This window comes from Carettochelys insculpta, chromosome 2 (assembly GCF_033958435.1).
Source record: "Carettochelys insculpta isolate YL-2023 chromosome 2, ASM3395843v1, whole genome shotgun sequence".
Lineage (NCBI taxonomy): Eukaryota > Metazoa > Chordata > Testudines > Carettochelyidae > Carettochelys > Carettochelys insculpta.
This window is the reverse complement of record NC_134138.1, coordinates 201,353,816-201,369,482: the sequence shown is the minus strand read 5'-3', so window position 1 is coordinate 201,369,482 and position 15,667 is coordinate 201,353,816. Positions and strand designations below refer to the sequence as shown.

General features: G+C 44.9%; 1 protein-coding gene across 1 annotated transcript in view; it reads right to left on the bottom strand.

The window, feature by feature from the left end:
- TOPAZ1 (testis and ovary specific TOPAZ 1) overlaps positions 1–15,667 on the bottom strand; it is a 118,503-nt gene that overhangs the window by 41,447 nt on the left and 61,389 nt on the right. Inside the window, exon 14 of the mRNA XM_074988330.1 lies at positions 1,700–1,892. Coding sequence (XP_074844431.1) covers positions 1,700–1,892 — 193 coding nt within the window. The remainder of the gene's footprint in view (positions 1–1,699; positions 1,893–15,667) is intronic.

Here is a 15,667-nt window from a genome sequence, read left to right as displayed (position 1 = left end):
TCACCTGCTTATACATTATTTTGTTAGTCTTTAAAGTGCTACATGGTTGCAAACTTGAGAGTCTTTGAAGTGTTACCCTTACTGCTCATTATACAGGAAAAAAAGGAATTTTAGAGATTAGAGTCTAAATTGTTTACACCTGTCTTAAAAAAAAAAAAAGGCTGAAATCCTTTTAACGCCCAGTCTATACAATTTAGATTCTCCTTCTGAGCATGAGGCTTGGGAAAATACTCGTAAAATTACAGCCTGATTTATATGAAAATCCAAGATCATCTTTGGTAAAAACCTCTGGTGCATACAGAAGATTATCTTTATGAAAAGCAAGCATAGTTCACTTACATGTTTTGCTGAAATGAGAGCTATTAAAAATAATTTGCTTCATAGACAGCATACAGTTTCCCCAAGGATTCAAAAGGAGGTTTCATCAGCCAGAGACAGGGAGCATAGAGTTCCACTCCCGCTGGCCAGGGTGTGCCTGTGCCTGTGCCCCAGCTGGCAGGTGCCATGGATGACCCTTCTTTCTAAAGAGGCGCCCGCAAAGCATCTACATATGCCTTCTTTCAAAAACGTCTGTTGAAAGAAGGTATTTTGCCTGATTCGGGAGCGAACGACAGCTTCCAGAAGACGAGGTGCATTCTTTTGATCCCAGATCAAAAGAACACATTTTGTGCATGGATGCTGTGCACGTTCTTTTGGAAAGGGGCCTGCTTTTCTGAAAGAACTTGTTAGTGTAGATATGGCCCTGCAGAGCAGCTGAGCTGAAAGTAATGGACACAGCGGTCACACTGGGGCACTGTGGGACATAACCAGCAGGCCAAGAAAGTTTAATTTCACAGCGCTCGGTCTGCTCTACCCTAATGTTGACCATGCAAAGTCAAATTTGGTTTTGCTTCTCGTGAAAAGCAGGGATACAAAAGTCAACCTTAGGAGCCCTTGAGGTGGATGGAATGAATCCTGTAGTGTGGATTGTTTAATCAGAAATACAACCTAAGTAACCAAAACTTGAATTAATCTCCTAGTGCAGAGCAAGACTGAGGAGCCACATCTCTTAAGCCACCTCACACTGCAAGTGAATACAAAATGTGTTTTTTATCTTTAATTATTTTTATACACACATCATTATATTGCATCTCTACTTCAGAAACAGCAATGGTATCAGTTTGTTTCTGGGTTTAGTTCAGGTGTTTGCTTTGCCCACTGAAGCCCTTAATGGTTTGGAAATGTCAGGTGCACTTAAGAGCCTGTGTGTGCCTCTCCTCCTTGTGCCACTACCCACGATGGAGGCAAGGTGTTGGTTCTTATACTTGTGTGTTTGGAGTAGGTTATTCTCAGTGAAGTACCCTCAACTCTGGAGTGTGCTTCTCTGCTTGGCCTGACAAAGTTTGTGTCTTTTAAAGGTACACTAAAAATGATTATTTTGTTGTTGTTGTTGTTGGAGAGGTGGCTGAGTGGGACAGATTTTACTTTTTCTTTTGGATCGGGGTTCTGTGAGTTTACCTACTATTAGGCATGTTTACTTAATGTTAATTTTGCATGTAGCATGAGAAATTTTGATTAATGCATAATGTACATTTAAGGTAAGGTACATTAAGGTAAAGAGAATGGTAGTGTTACAATTCAGCACATAATTCCGTTTCCCTTTTTACACCCGTTCAGTGTAGACAACATTAATAAGTATAATTTATACATTTCATGTTACATTTTATTTTAATTTTACCTGCTTCAGCAAATTCGCAAAAAGGAACTCCTGGTTTCTCTTCCTTGGAGTCTCTTGTTAGTATGTCCGCAATATATAAAGTCAGTTTCTGAAGGTCACCAAAATTTTCACATCCTAGTCTCATATTAACATACAAAGTGCCCAGTTTGGCCCAGTCACTTTTTTCCTGACAGTGCTGTTAAAGTCAAATAATAAATGTAAGTAAGCTTGCTACAGAACACCACAGAAGTTATCACTAGATATAACAACTCAGATAGTACAGCCAGCAGGAACTACCAGGTGCTCAAAATACAACTTTTACAAATTCTCATCTTACATTCTCAAATAAGTATTTTAGCCTGAACACTTCCTTCAATTATGTCTAAAACCAGCTTATATTAAGTTGTTTTATTGCTCTTATTTTGTCCAGATCAGATAAAAAAATTAGTTCTTCCTGTCTTCAAAGACATTAGTTCTTGCATTATATCTGATTACTGACAAGTTATCCCCCTTGCATTATTTCAAATATTCATACTGTTTTAACTCCATTTCTTTATGATTCTATTAATATCTCCTACTATATAATGTCCTCCAACCCTGTTTTCTTTGTTATTCTTCATGCAGTTTTATTACCAATCTTGTTTCAGTGAAAAATCCCTGGCAGAACTAAAATGAGGTTCCTGCCACAACTGGCAAAGGAGCATTCATGATATTACATGCAATACCTCAGAATGCACACGCAGATATTTTGTTATAGCCTTACATTACAAGTTTTTATAATCTGCTTTCCAGGTCTGCTATGCACATTCAACTTACTCAAATGTTTTTTGCAATGTTTCTATCATATTTTCTCATTTTATATTTTTGTTTAACATTGACTCTTTCCAAGTGTATACAATTAGATTTGTTGATCAACCCAGCCCTTCAAACTATAAAAGTCTTCATTTTTCTTGTACAACAAACACAGTATATGGTAAATTGGAGTTTCTGTATCATTTTGAAAATTTGATGAGACACCTTTATAAAGGTATTAAATATCTTTTCCAAAAACATACACTCTTGAAGTTCTGTTCTACTCTGAAAAGTGACTTTAAAAATGACATTGTGTGGCTTCATGTTCAGTGCATCTAAATAATTTTCATATTCAATTTACTCATTTTTTCAAATAAAGAGTTACTAGAGTAATATTTTCACCTGAAATTTGAGCAATTTGGAAATAATGGATAAACAAACCTCTTGATGTACATTTGTTTAAACATACACACTTTTCAAAGAATGATCATGCTTTTATATCAGTTCTGGTTTATTTACTTCCTCCTTCATGAGACTAGGTCCTGGTCTATACTAGGAAATTAGGGTGGTAGAACTAAGTGTAAAAAAAATCCATACGCTAAGTTAAATTGATTTAATCTCTGCTGTAGACAGCATTAGATCAACGGAATTCTCCAGTAACCTCCTTCTCAGGCAGGTGGAATACAGAATCACAGAACCATAGGGCTGGAAGGGACCTCAGGAGGTCACCTAGTCCAGTCCCCTGCTTCATGCAGGATCATCCCAGCCTCCTTGTCCAGCCGGGACTTAAAAACCTCGAGGGATGGAGAATCCACCACCTCTCTAGGCAATGCATTCCAATGCTTCACCACCCTCCTAGTGAAGTAGTTTTTCCTAATATCTAACCTAAACCTCTCCCTCTTCAACTTCAGACCATTACTCCTTGTTCTGCCATCTGACTCCACTGAGAAAAGTTTCTCACCCTCTTTAGCGCTCCCCTTCAGAAAGTTGAAGGCTGCTATTAAAACACCTCTAAGTCTTCTTTTTTGGTAAACTAAGCAAGCCCAAAACCCTCAGCCTAGCCTCATAGGTCATTTTTGTTGCCCTCTGCTGAACCTGTTCCAGCAAATCCATATCCTTTTTATACTGGGGGGCCCAAAACTGGACACAATATTCCATATGTGGCCTCACCAGTGCCGAGTAAAGAGGAATAACTGCTTCTCTAGATCTGCTCGAAATGCTCCTCCTAGCGTACCAAGTATGCTGTTAGCCTTCTTGGCTACAAGGGCACACTGTTTACTCATATCCAGCCTTTCATCCACCATAACCCCTACGTCCCTTTCCATCGTACTGCTGCTAAGCCAGTCGGTCCCCAGCCTGTAACAATGCTTGGGATTCTTCCGCCCCAAGTGCAGGACTCTACACTTCTCATTGTTGAGCCACATTAGATTTCTTTTGGTCCAGTCCTCCAATTTATCCAGGTCACTCTGGATTCTCTCTCTACCCTCCAACGTATCTACCTCTCCCCCTAGTTTTGTGTCATCTGCAAACTCGGTGGGGGTGCAATCCAGTCTCTCATCCAGGTCATTAATAAAGATGTTGAATAACACCGGCCCCAGAACTGAGCCTTGCGGCACTCCGCTTGAAACTGACCGCCATCCAGACATTGAGCCACTGACCACTACGTGTTGGGCCCGACCATCAAGCCAGCTTTCCATCCGTCTTATAGTCCAAGGATCCAATCCATATTTCCTTAACTTATGGACAAGAATGTTGTGGGAGACCGTATCAAAAGCCTTGCTGAAGTCAAAGTATATCACATCCACTGACTTCCCCATGTCCACAGAGCTTGTCACCTCATCATAGAAGCTAATCAGATTGGTCAGGCAGGATTTGCCCTTGGTGAATCCATATTGGCTACTTTTGATCACTTTCTCCTCTTCCAAGTGCTCCAAAATGGATTCCTTGAGGATTCCCTCCATTATTTTCCAAGAGATTGAGGTAAGGCTGACGGGCCTATAGGGATTGTCCGTCTTACCTTTTTTAAAGATGGGCACTACATTTGCCTTCTTCCAGTCATCTGGTATCTCCCCCGATCTCCAAGAGTCTTCAAGGATAATGGCCAAAAGTTCAGCAATGACCTCTGCCAATTCCCCCAGTACCCTCGGGTGCATTAAATCCAGACCCATGGACTTATGCACATCTAGTTTTTCTAGATAGCTCAGAACTCGTTCCTTCCCCACAGATGGCTGCCCTCCACCTTCTCATACTGCATTGTCTAGGACCGTCATGTGGAAGTTGACTTTGTCTGTGAAGACTGAGGCAAAAAACCATTGAGTACTTCAGCTTTTCCTACATCATGTGTCACTAGGTTACCTCCCTCATCCAGTAACGGCCCCACACCTTCTCTGATAACCCGTTTATTGTTAACATGCCTGTAGAAACCCTTCTTGTTACTCTTCACATCCCTTGCCAGCTGCAGTTCCAATTGTGCTTTTGCTTTCCTGATTACTGCCCGGCATTCTTCAGCTGTATGTTTATACTCCTCCTCAGTCAACTGTCCACATTTCCATTTCTTGTATGCATCCTTTTTGAATTTAAGCTGACTAAGATTTCCCCATTAAGGCAAGCTGGTTGCCTACCATATTTGCATTTCTTACTATGCAGCGGGATGGTTTGTTCCTGTGCCTTCAGTAAAGACTTCTTTAAAATATTGTCAGTTTTCTTGAACTCTTTTCCCCTTCACCTTCACTTCCCAAGGGATCCTGCTCATCCGTTCTCTCAGGGAGTCGAAGTCTGCTCTCCTGAAATCAAGGGTCTGTATGTTACTGCTCATCTTTCTTCCTTTTGTCTGGATCCTGAAATCTACGATCTCATGGTTGCTGCAGCCAGGTTTCCTCCCACTTCTATTTCTCCTACTAGTTCTTCCCTGTTTGTGAGCAGCAGGTCAAGTCGCGCACAGCCCCTGGTCGGTTCCTTCAGCACTTGTACCAAGAAGTTATCCCCAACATTCTCCAAAAACTTCCTGGATTGTCTGTGTGATGATATATTGGTCTCCCAACAAATGTCCGAATGATTAAAGTCTCCCATGAGAAAGAGAAGTTACTCACTTGTGTAGTAACGATGGTTCTTCGACATGTGTCCCCCTGGGTGCTCCACATTAGGTGACGGGCTCACCCCGGTGCCGCAGATCAGAAATTTCCAGCTGTGTCTCATTGGGTCGCGCATGCACTGAAGTGTATCGGTCCTTCGCGCAGTTTCAGTCACGTGCGCGATCTGGTCCATGCCAGTTCCTCCATCAACCGCCCCAGATGCTCCTGAAAGACACAACGCAGAACTCCGAAGCGGGGAGGAGCAGGTGGGTAGTGGAGCACCCATGGGGACACATCTTGAAGAACCATCGTTACTACACAAGTGAGTAACTTCTCTTTCTTCTTCGAGTGGTCCCCGTGGGTACTCCACATTAGGTGACTACCCAGCAGTGACCCCAAAAATGGAGGTGGGTACCAGATTTATGTGCAGCTTGCCCTTGAAAGGACTGCTGTCGATAGACGCGTATCCTCATCCAACACCCGGTGCACCGCATAGTGCTTGGCGAAGGTGTCGTAGGATGACCACGTCGCCACTCTGCAGATGTCTTTTAATGCGACTCCTTTGAAGAAGGCTGTTGACATCGCCATTGCTTTAGTGGAGTGAGCCCTGGGCGGAGCTAGCAGAGGGGTCTTACAGAGCTCGTAGCACAGTTTTATGCCTGATACAATGTTGTTTGAAATTCTTTGTGAGGATAAGCCTTCCACTTTTGATCTCGGTGCAACAGACACCAGGAGTCTGTCTGTTTTTTGGAAGGGCTTAGTTCTGTCTATGTAAAAAGCCAACACCCTCCTCACATCAAGTAAATGCAGCCATGCTGCCTTACTAGAGGTATGTGGTTTCGGATAAAATGAAGGTAAAACTATTGGTTTGTTAATGGGGAACTCTGAGGCAATCTTGGGGATGAAGGCCAGGTGTAATCGTAAAATCATTGCCTCCTTCGAAAAGGTCGTATAGGGTGGCGTTGCCATTATTGCTGCTAGTTCGCTCACCCTGCGGGCTGATGTAATTGTGAGAAGAAAAGTTGTTTTTATGGTAAGTAGCCAGAAGGGTACCGTGGCCAACGGTTCAAAGCAGGGTCTAGACAGTGTGTTTAGGACCAAGTCCAAGCTCCAGGAAGGTGATAACGGTTTCTGTGGGGGTATAGGTTTGCCAGCCCCTTTAGGAACCATGTGGTAATGGGATGGGTGAATATAGTTGGCCCCTCCTCTATATGTCAGAATGCTGATATAGCCGCAAGGTGGACCTTTAATGACGATAAAGAGAGTCCGCCCTGTTTCAGCTCCAGTAAATACTCTAGGATTGTGGGAATGGAAACATCCAGAAAAGCCAATTGCTTGGACGAATACCAGGATATAAAACGTTTCCATTTATGAGTGTAAGTCTTCCTGGTGGATGCCTGCCAACTGCACTCCAGAACTACTTTTACTTCTGAACATGTTCTCTCTAAGGTGCTGAGCCATGGATTAGCCATGCTTGTAGGCATGTAGCATTCGAGGATGGGGGTTGCGCTATGGTCTCCTGACTCTGCGTGAGAAGGGTGGGCACTATCGGGAGGGAGAGTGGCAGGCAGCATGACACGTAGGAGCAAGGGAAACCATTGCTGTCAATCCCATGTTGGGGCTATAAGTATTATGCGCGCCTTCTCCTTTTTGGCCTTCTCTAGGACTTGTGAATGAGATTTGTGGGAAAAGTGTACAACAAAGGACCTTCCAATGAAAGCATGAAGATGTCCCCCAAAGAACCTCGGCCAATGCCCCCTCTGTAACAATGCTGCGGGCATTTCTTGTTGGTGTAGGTGGCAAACAAGTCAATCTGGGGAAACCCCCCATGTGTGAAATACTTTGCGGAGCAGGTCTGAGCGGATTTGCCATTCATGTGTGACAGCAAAGCATCTGCTTAATTGGTCCACTTTCACGTTGTGGACACCTGGCAAATATGAAGCTTTGAGCGTTATGTTGTTCGCAATGCACCAATTCCACACGAGATTTAGCCCCGCCCTGACGATTGACATAGAACATTGTGGAAGTGGTGTCGGTATTGACTCTGACTACTTTGCCCCACAGGTATTTTCGAAAGTGCCTGCATGCGTTGAACACTGCTCTGAGTTCCAATACGTTTATGTGCATTGCCGTCTCTGCGGGGGACCGTTGCCCGTGTGTCACTTTGTTGTGCATGTGTGCTCCCCATCCTATGTAGGACGCATCCGTCGTGAGCAAAACTGCAATTTGCGGTTGGTGGAATGGCATCCCTATTAGTAAGTTCTTGGGGTCTGTCCACCATGCCAGCAACTTTCGCACCTCAGTTGTGGGCGATACCACCATGTGGATGGTGTGAATCATTGGCCTGTAAATGCTCGCCAGCCAGTGCTGTAGGCCTCGCATATGTAGCCTAGCATTCTGCACCACAAACGTGGTGGCCACCATGTGCCCCAGGAGCTGTAGGCAGGTTAGGATTGGCACTGTGGGTCTGTACGTTATCACCTGCACCAGGGATTTGATGGTGTGAAAACGGCCATTGGGCAGATACACTCTTGACGTAGTAGAGTCTAGGCATGCCCCTATGAACTCTACGTTTTGTGTGGGCTCTGTCGTCGATTTTTGGAAATTGACGACTAGGTCCAGTGATAGGAAGGTCCTTGTAGTGATGTTGATCATGCGCAGGACATTTGCCCTTGAGAACCCATTCAGGGGGCAGTCATCTAGATATGGAAAAATGAACACGCCCTGGCGGTGTAGGTAAGCTGATACTACCGCAAGCATCTTGGTCTGGATGCCCTATGCTGTTGTTGTTGGCGCCCTTGATCGTAACCCCGCTGATACTGAGAGCGCTGGGGTTGGTAGGCATAACACCTGTGTTGAGGGTAAAATTTCTCTCTCCTGTACAGGAGGATGTACACCCCCAGTGTTCCAAGTGTGGACCTGGAATCCTTACTGGAATGTAGGACCGAATCAGTTGAGTCAGCGAACAGTTTCTCCTTATCAAATGGGAGATCTACAATTTTCGTTTGCAGGTCCTTGGGGATGCCAGATGTCTGGAGCCACGACTCCTTACGCATCACCACTGCTGTGGAGCGTGCTGCTGTATCTGCTACATCTAGGGTGATCTGGACGCCTGTTCATGAAGCTGCATTGCCCTCCTGGACTATTGCCTTCGAGAGCGGTTTCTTATCATCCGGGAGGAAGTCCATAAGAGAGGCAAGTCTAGTACAGTTGTCGAAGTTATGATTTGACAGGTGGGCAGCGTAGTTAGCCATTCTCAACAATAGTAAACCTTCCTTCCAAATAAGTCCAGTTTCCTTGCATCCTTGTCGGACCCCACAGACTTGTATTGTGGTGCCTTAGATCTGTGCTGTGAAGATTCAACCACTAGGGAATTTGGTTGGGGGTGGTTAAACAGGAATTCCATACCCTTGGATTATACAAAGTACTTCTTATCTGCCCTTTTGTTTGTAGGTGGGATGGAGGCAGGGGTCTGCCATATATTCGTGGCTGCTTCCATAATGGCTTCATCTAGTGGGATGGCTATTTTAGATGATGCTGGGGGTCTTAGATTTTTGAGGAGTTTGTGATGTTTCTCCTGCATTTCCGCAATTTGTATGTCCTGAGTGTGTGCCACCCTCTTGAAAAGCTCTTGGAATTGTTTGAGGTCGTCGGGGGGAGAGAGATCCCTGGGGATAACCACCTCACCTGGGGAGGACAAAGAGGCGTCACTGTGATAAACCTCCTCCGGTTCCTCAGCCCCCCTCGTGTGCTCGTTCCCTTGAGGTTTCTAGGGGGAGGTCCAACGATTCTGGACACATCCCCACTGGAGAGGCCTGTGTTCTTTTTGAAGGAGGAGGAAGGATGTAGGCATGCACTGAAGGTTGAGGCGGGGATCTGCCCCTCGATCTTGAGCCCCGGTGCCAATAATGTTCACAGTGATATGAGCGGCCATAACAGCAGGGGAAGAGTCCCAGTGATGGAGATCTAGACCAAGACCGATGCCTGTATGTATAGTGCCGAGAGGAGCGTGACCGCCTTGATGATGTTGAAATCGGCGGGGATGCTCTGTAGAAGTACTCATGCGGTTCCATTGTGGAGACTGGTGAAGGATGTCTGAGCCAGGGAGACGGTGGTTGAAGAAAAGAAGATGGAGGTCTGAGGAAAGCTGTTGGTGTTGCTGCCTGTTGTGGCACAGCCATCTTGGGAGGAGAGCTAGGAGACAGAGGATGGACTATGGTGCTGGGTCTTGGATCTTGCTTTGCCCAGCCCGTGCATTTGAAAGGTGGGTGCCGTCATGTCCAGTGCCAGGGACCTCAGCGTGGCTGTTGGCGCTGCACCCGGTGCTGCTGCACGCGGTTCCGTGAGAGTAGCTTCCTCCGGCTCTGTTGGGTCCTGTGCCGGGAACTCCGGTTCCAGCGCTGTCGGTGCCGTGGCCTCCAGTGCCTGCCCTGTCGGGGCCTGCAGAGTTCTCAGCACTGACTGTTTACTGGTCGGGACCCCGGGCACTGCTCCATGTTGTGTGGTCTTTCCGCTGCTTTGAGCAGCCAGTGGTTCATGCCTTGTGCCTCGCTCATCCTGCCCACAGGTACCACCGGCAAGGATTGAGCTGGGGAAAGCCTCTTTTTCTTATGCATAGAGGAGGTTAAGGAGGTAGCCTTCCTCTTATGTGGCCCTGAGGGCCCTTCCATCTGGGGCTTCTCCGACGGCTCAGGCTGGAGGGCCTTGTCGAACAGTATCATCTTTAACCTCATTTCCCTGTCCTTTCTTGCTCTGGCCATTAGTTCAGAGCAGTGAGGACATTTCTGGGGAACATGGGCCTCTCCCAGACAGCGAATGCATTTACTATGGCCATTGGAGGCAGGCATGGCCTCAAGCCACAATTCACATTTCTTAAACCCTGGAAAAGACATCTCTTCCAGGGTGCTTAACTCCTTTCAATGTCAAGTAAGGTAGTTAACAGCTATTAACAGCTACAAGTGGATAACATTTACAGTCTCTAAGACAGCGAACCGCCTGAGGCGACCGCCTCTTTTTCTTATTCCTTCTTTCTTCCCCTTTCTTCTCTTTTTTTGTTTTTTAAACTATGTACAAGAAAACAACTTTAAGTCTTAGAAAAACAAGAGAAAAACTAGTAACTATATTAAACCGAATTTATCTGTCTCAGGCGTTGGAGCTGGAGTGGATTCCATCTGCAGCCGTTGGCGGTTGAGAGGAACTGGTGTGGACCGGATCGCGCATGTGACCGAAAGCACACGAAGGACCAATGCGCATCGGCGCATGCGCCACCTGACAAGACACAGCTGGAAATTTCCGATCTGCAGCGCCAGGGCGAGCCCTTCACCTAATGTGGAGCACCCACGGGGACCACTCGAAGAACAACCAGGGATACCTAGACAGATGCAAAAACCTTCTCATTGGCGAAGGTAGCGTCTTCACTGAGGTGTTAAAACAGTGCAGCTGCAGCTCTGCTCTGTAATGATTTATGTGTAGACAAACTGTAGTGATAGAACTGAGGGGCAATATGGCTGAGATTAAAAATCAGACAACTACATAAGCTGGACTTCAGCTGTCTCTTCATACAGTTAGTTATATCCTTTCCCTTTTGAAATACAGGAGTAAAGAGAATGGTGCTGTTCCCAGAAATGAAAGTACTGCTGTTCTTTGACTCTCTGCATTCAGCCTTGCTATGCACAGATAGAGTGATCTCTCCTTCAAAAGCAGACTGTCTTCACTGTGGATAAAGGCGAAGCGATGGATGTGGTATACCTAGATTTTAGTAAAACATTTGATACAGTATCATTTGACCTTATCAGTAAACTAGGGAAATGTAATCTAGATAGGGCTACTATCAAGTGGGTGCGTAACTGTTTGGATAACTATTCACAATGAGCAGTTATTAATGGTTCATAGTCAGGTTGGAAGGAAATAACAAATAGGGTTCCATAGGGGGTCAGTTTTGGGGCCAGTTCTGTTCCATATCTTCATAAATGATTTAGATAAATTGCATAGAGAGTATACTTACAAGTTTGCAGATGACACTAATTTGGGAGGGGTTGCAAGTGCTTTGGAGGATAAGGTCAGAATTCAAAAATCTGGACAAACTGGAGAAATGGTCTGAGGCAAACAGGATGAAGTTCAATAAGAACAAATGCAAAGTATTGCATTAGGGAAGAAAAAATCAGTTGCACACATACATAATAGGAAGGGACTCCCTAGGAAGGAATACTGCAGAAAGTGATTTGGGAGTCATAATGGATCACAAGCTGAATATGAGTCAACAATGTGACACTATAGCAAAAAAAGTAAATATGATTCTGTGATGCATTAACAGGAGTGTTGTGAGCAAGACACGAGAAGTAATTCTTCTGCTCTATTCTACACTGATTCGGTCTCAGTCGGATTACCGTGTGATGTTCAGGGCCCAACATTTCAGGAAGAATGTGGAGAAATTGGAAAGGGTCCAGAGAAGAACAACTAAAATGACTAAATGTCTAGAAAATATGACCTGTGCGAGAAGATTAAAAGAACCGGGTTTGTTTAGTCTGAAAAGAGAAGGCTGAAAGGGGACATGATAGCAGCCTTCAAGCACCTAAAATGGTGTTACAAGGAGGAAGGAGAAAAATTATTCTCCTTAGCCTCTGAAAATAGGACAAGAAGCAATGGGCATATATCACAACAAGGAAGGTTTAGATTGGACATTAGGAAAAATTTCCTGTCAGGATGGTTAAATATGGGAATAAAAGGTGGTTGTATTATCTCCATCCTTGGAGATATTTAAGAACAGATTAGATAAATATCTAACAGGGATGATATAGATGATGGTTGGCCCTGGTGTGAGGGCAGGGAACTTGACTTGATGATCTCTTGAAGTCTCTTCCAGTTCTAGTACTCTGTGATTTATTATTCCTGTCAATGACCTGGTTTAGAATTTTGCTTAAAATACACATTACTTGCAGTATTTTAACCTTCACAGATTTAGCTATTTTCTACATACAAATGATATATGCTTGAACTCAAGGGCAATTATGCTTCTAACTGGAACCAATATGCAAAACCAGACAAAAAAAATCAAATTACCTATGTTTCCATTTTAATATAACCAAAAATACACCGTGAGGATAAACTAAAGCCTGACATCTGAAACTTTAAATTAATCATCATAAATACTTACTTGTTGCTATGTTTAATAGCATTTATATTACTATTCTCCATTCCTAATACAAACCAAATACATATATTGTGCTCGTATGATGCATAACCTATAGGAGAAAACTGGTTTTCTACTAGAGAAGTATACCATACTTTGTACTACACAGTAGTCTTATGTTGTAGTTTATCTATTACAGGACTTCAACTAATCTAGATAGGGCCTTTTTTAACCATTTTTTAAAATTCAAGAATGCTAACAAAATGATTACCACTTACAACAGACAAAAAGAAAGCAAGTTTGATGGAAAACAAATCAAAATCCACCACAACTTTTGCTAACTGGAAAATTTCTGACTAGTTTAAATTGAACCAGTCATTGTAGTATGCATGGATTTGTGTCATTTCTGAGGCACTTAACACTGGTATTCAAACAGCGTATACTTCTAGGACATAGACACCAGATAAATATGCAAATATTATTAACTAATTTTCAGTAAGGAGGTCTGCTTTCTGTTGCACAAATCAGGTGCTCTTCATAGGTGTTTTGTATTCTCATATTTTCTCTCCCATCTTATTTTTGATTTCATGAGAAGTGTAAGATTATTTTGTCATTGTGGGTAGACTACAGCAGGTAGACTATAGTAGAGGTGCATCTCACATCACTGTTTAGCCCTGGTTAAACTCTAGGATTCTTTTTGACCTATGACAGCCTGTAATACCATATTTAGGGCCTTCTACTCCGAACGCCCTGCCCTTCTATTAGGTGGGCTCTCTACTTTGGCCACACAGATTCGCTACCTCCAATAAATGCAGTGTTTTAATGGGTCACAACAGAGAAATTGTAAGAGAACAAGCTGGAGAATGGCAAAGGGTCTTAAAAACTAGAACTACAATCTTTAATTGAACCTGAAATTAAGTGAGGAGCAAATGGAACAATGACCTTTGGTGTCACTGATCTTTACAGGAAAAAGGCAGCCTCTTGCATGAATCAAAATATGGAACATTATCATCAAGGTTGCCTCAGGAGAACCCTAAATATCTTTTGGGAGGATAACCACATGAGCACTAGTGTCCTGGAGAGCTGAACATGGCCAGCACTGAAGCCATTACCATTTATCTACAACTTCGTTGGACTGGTCACATGGATCAGATATCAGATCAGTGCCTCCCAAAACAGATTCTTTTTTCCGAGTTGCAGGAAGAAGACAGGAGCTCTGGGGGGGAGCAGTGGAGGTGATGTAAGGACGTACTGAAGGTACGCATGAAAAAATGCAGCATCCGTGTCAACGTTTGGGAGAACCTTGCCCAAGACTGTCCCCAGTGGAGAATGGTAATCCGTGGTGGTGGGCAGGGGGGAAGACAGCACAATTTGAGAGGTCCCACCACAGTGCGAATGAGGAGAGGCAGAGACGAAGAAAAGAGGGTCAAAAACTGCCGCATGCACCTCCAACTTGCCCTTTCTGTGATAAGGCCTGTGGCTCCAGAATTGGGCTGATTAGCTATCAACAGACTCACAAGTAAGAGGATGAAATGAAGATGTCCTACTCGTTATCAAGTGACCATCAAGAAGAATCAAAACTTCTAAGTAGACTTTATCTTTAGCCCTAGGTGAAGCAAGTCAGAGTATTCAAATTGGGAGATGAAAAAGTGGAGCACACCTATCTGGTCTTCATAATCTGGGCACAATCTACTACCTGACAGAAGAGGAAAGACTTTTTTTTTTTAAACCTTTTAAACTATAGCTGTGTGTATGTGAGGGACCATTTTGACACCTGGTGTGTGAAAACTCTCAATAGTGGATGGGGAAAGAAAGAGAAGAGACAGATTGAACTTTGAGAGAATGCTTCAAAATGTGAAGTAGTTACCATTCACAATTCTTTCAGCTGTATCAGAGAGGAATAACTCAAGCCTTCTTGGTGCTTTGGAGACAGTCCTTTAAGAACCACATTATAGCTACAGTAAGGTCTCAGAGTATGCAAGGGTTCCACTCCACGCGCCCTCACATAAACTCGGATATCGTGTACGTGGGGTCTGTTTTTTCCCCTGGCAAAACACATGTTCTGCAGCCAGGGAAGCAGCAGAAAGGTAAGTTCTGGGGTCAGGGGACAGTTGGGGAGGGTTAAGCCTAGCGGTGGGTTGGGGCCATGGGGCGGGGAAGGGCTAAGCCTGTGGTGGATTTGAGCCAGAGCTGTGCGTGGGTTGTGAGCTGGAGCCCTGCTCAGCTGGTGAGCCGGGGCAGGGGGCTGAGCCAGAACCAGAACCGTGCGCAGGTGGTGAGCCTGCAGGGGGGCTGAACCAGAGGCACGCACGCGGTGGGCAGGGGCGCAGCTGGGTGTGTGACTTGAACCAGAGCTGTGCGTGGACTGTGAGCTGGCAGGGGGCTTACACCGGGGGCAGGGTGTTGAACTGGAGATGCATGGGGCAGTTTAAACTGGGATGGGCGGGGGGAGTGAGCTGGAGCCATGCGTGAGTGGTGGTAAGCCAAAGCCAGGCATGGGCGTGTGGGGTGAGCCGGAGCTGCACGCAGGAGGTAAGCCAGCAGGGGGTTTGAACCAAGGCTGGGGAGGTTGAACCGGAGCTGCACCTGAGGGGTAGTGGAGCTAGAGCCAGAGGCGGGGGTGAACAGGACCTATGTACTGGAGTTGAGCGGAGCTTGGGGTGCTGAGCTGAGGCTGTGTGGAGCTGAGGGGGGTTGAGCCAGGGCAGAGGGAGCGACTGAAGCACAATTGGAAATCGCGGTACAGGGTTTAGTACAGGTATCAGGGTCAGATATGTAAGAGAGGGGTTGCCTACTTGTGTGTACTCGGAGACCGCACTGTATTATAGGTTGAACCTCTCTAACCTGGAACTCTCTCGTCCAACAACGTTCCTAATTTGTCATGATTTTAGTTAGCTGGGCAAACACTTCTCATGGGTGTGGCCAAATATTCCTAAGTCCCATAAAGTTTGTTTACAGCCACCCATTCTGGTTGAACTG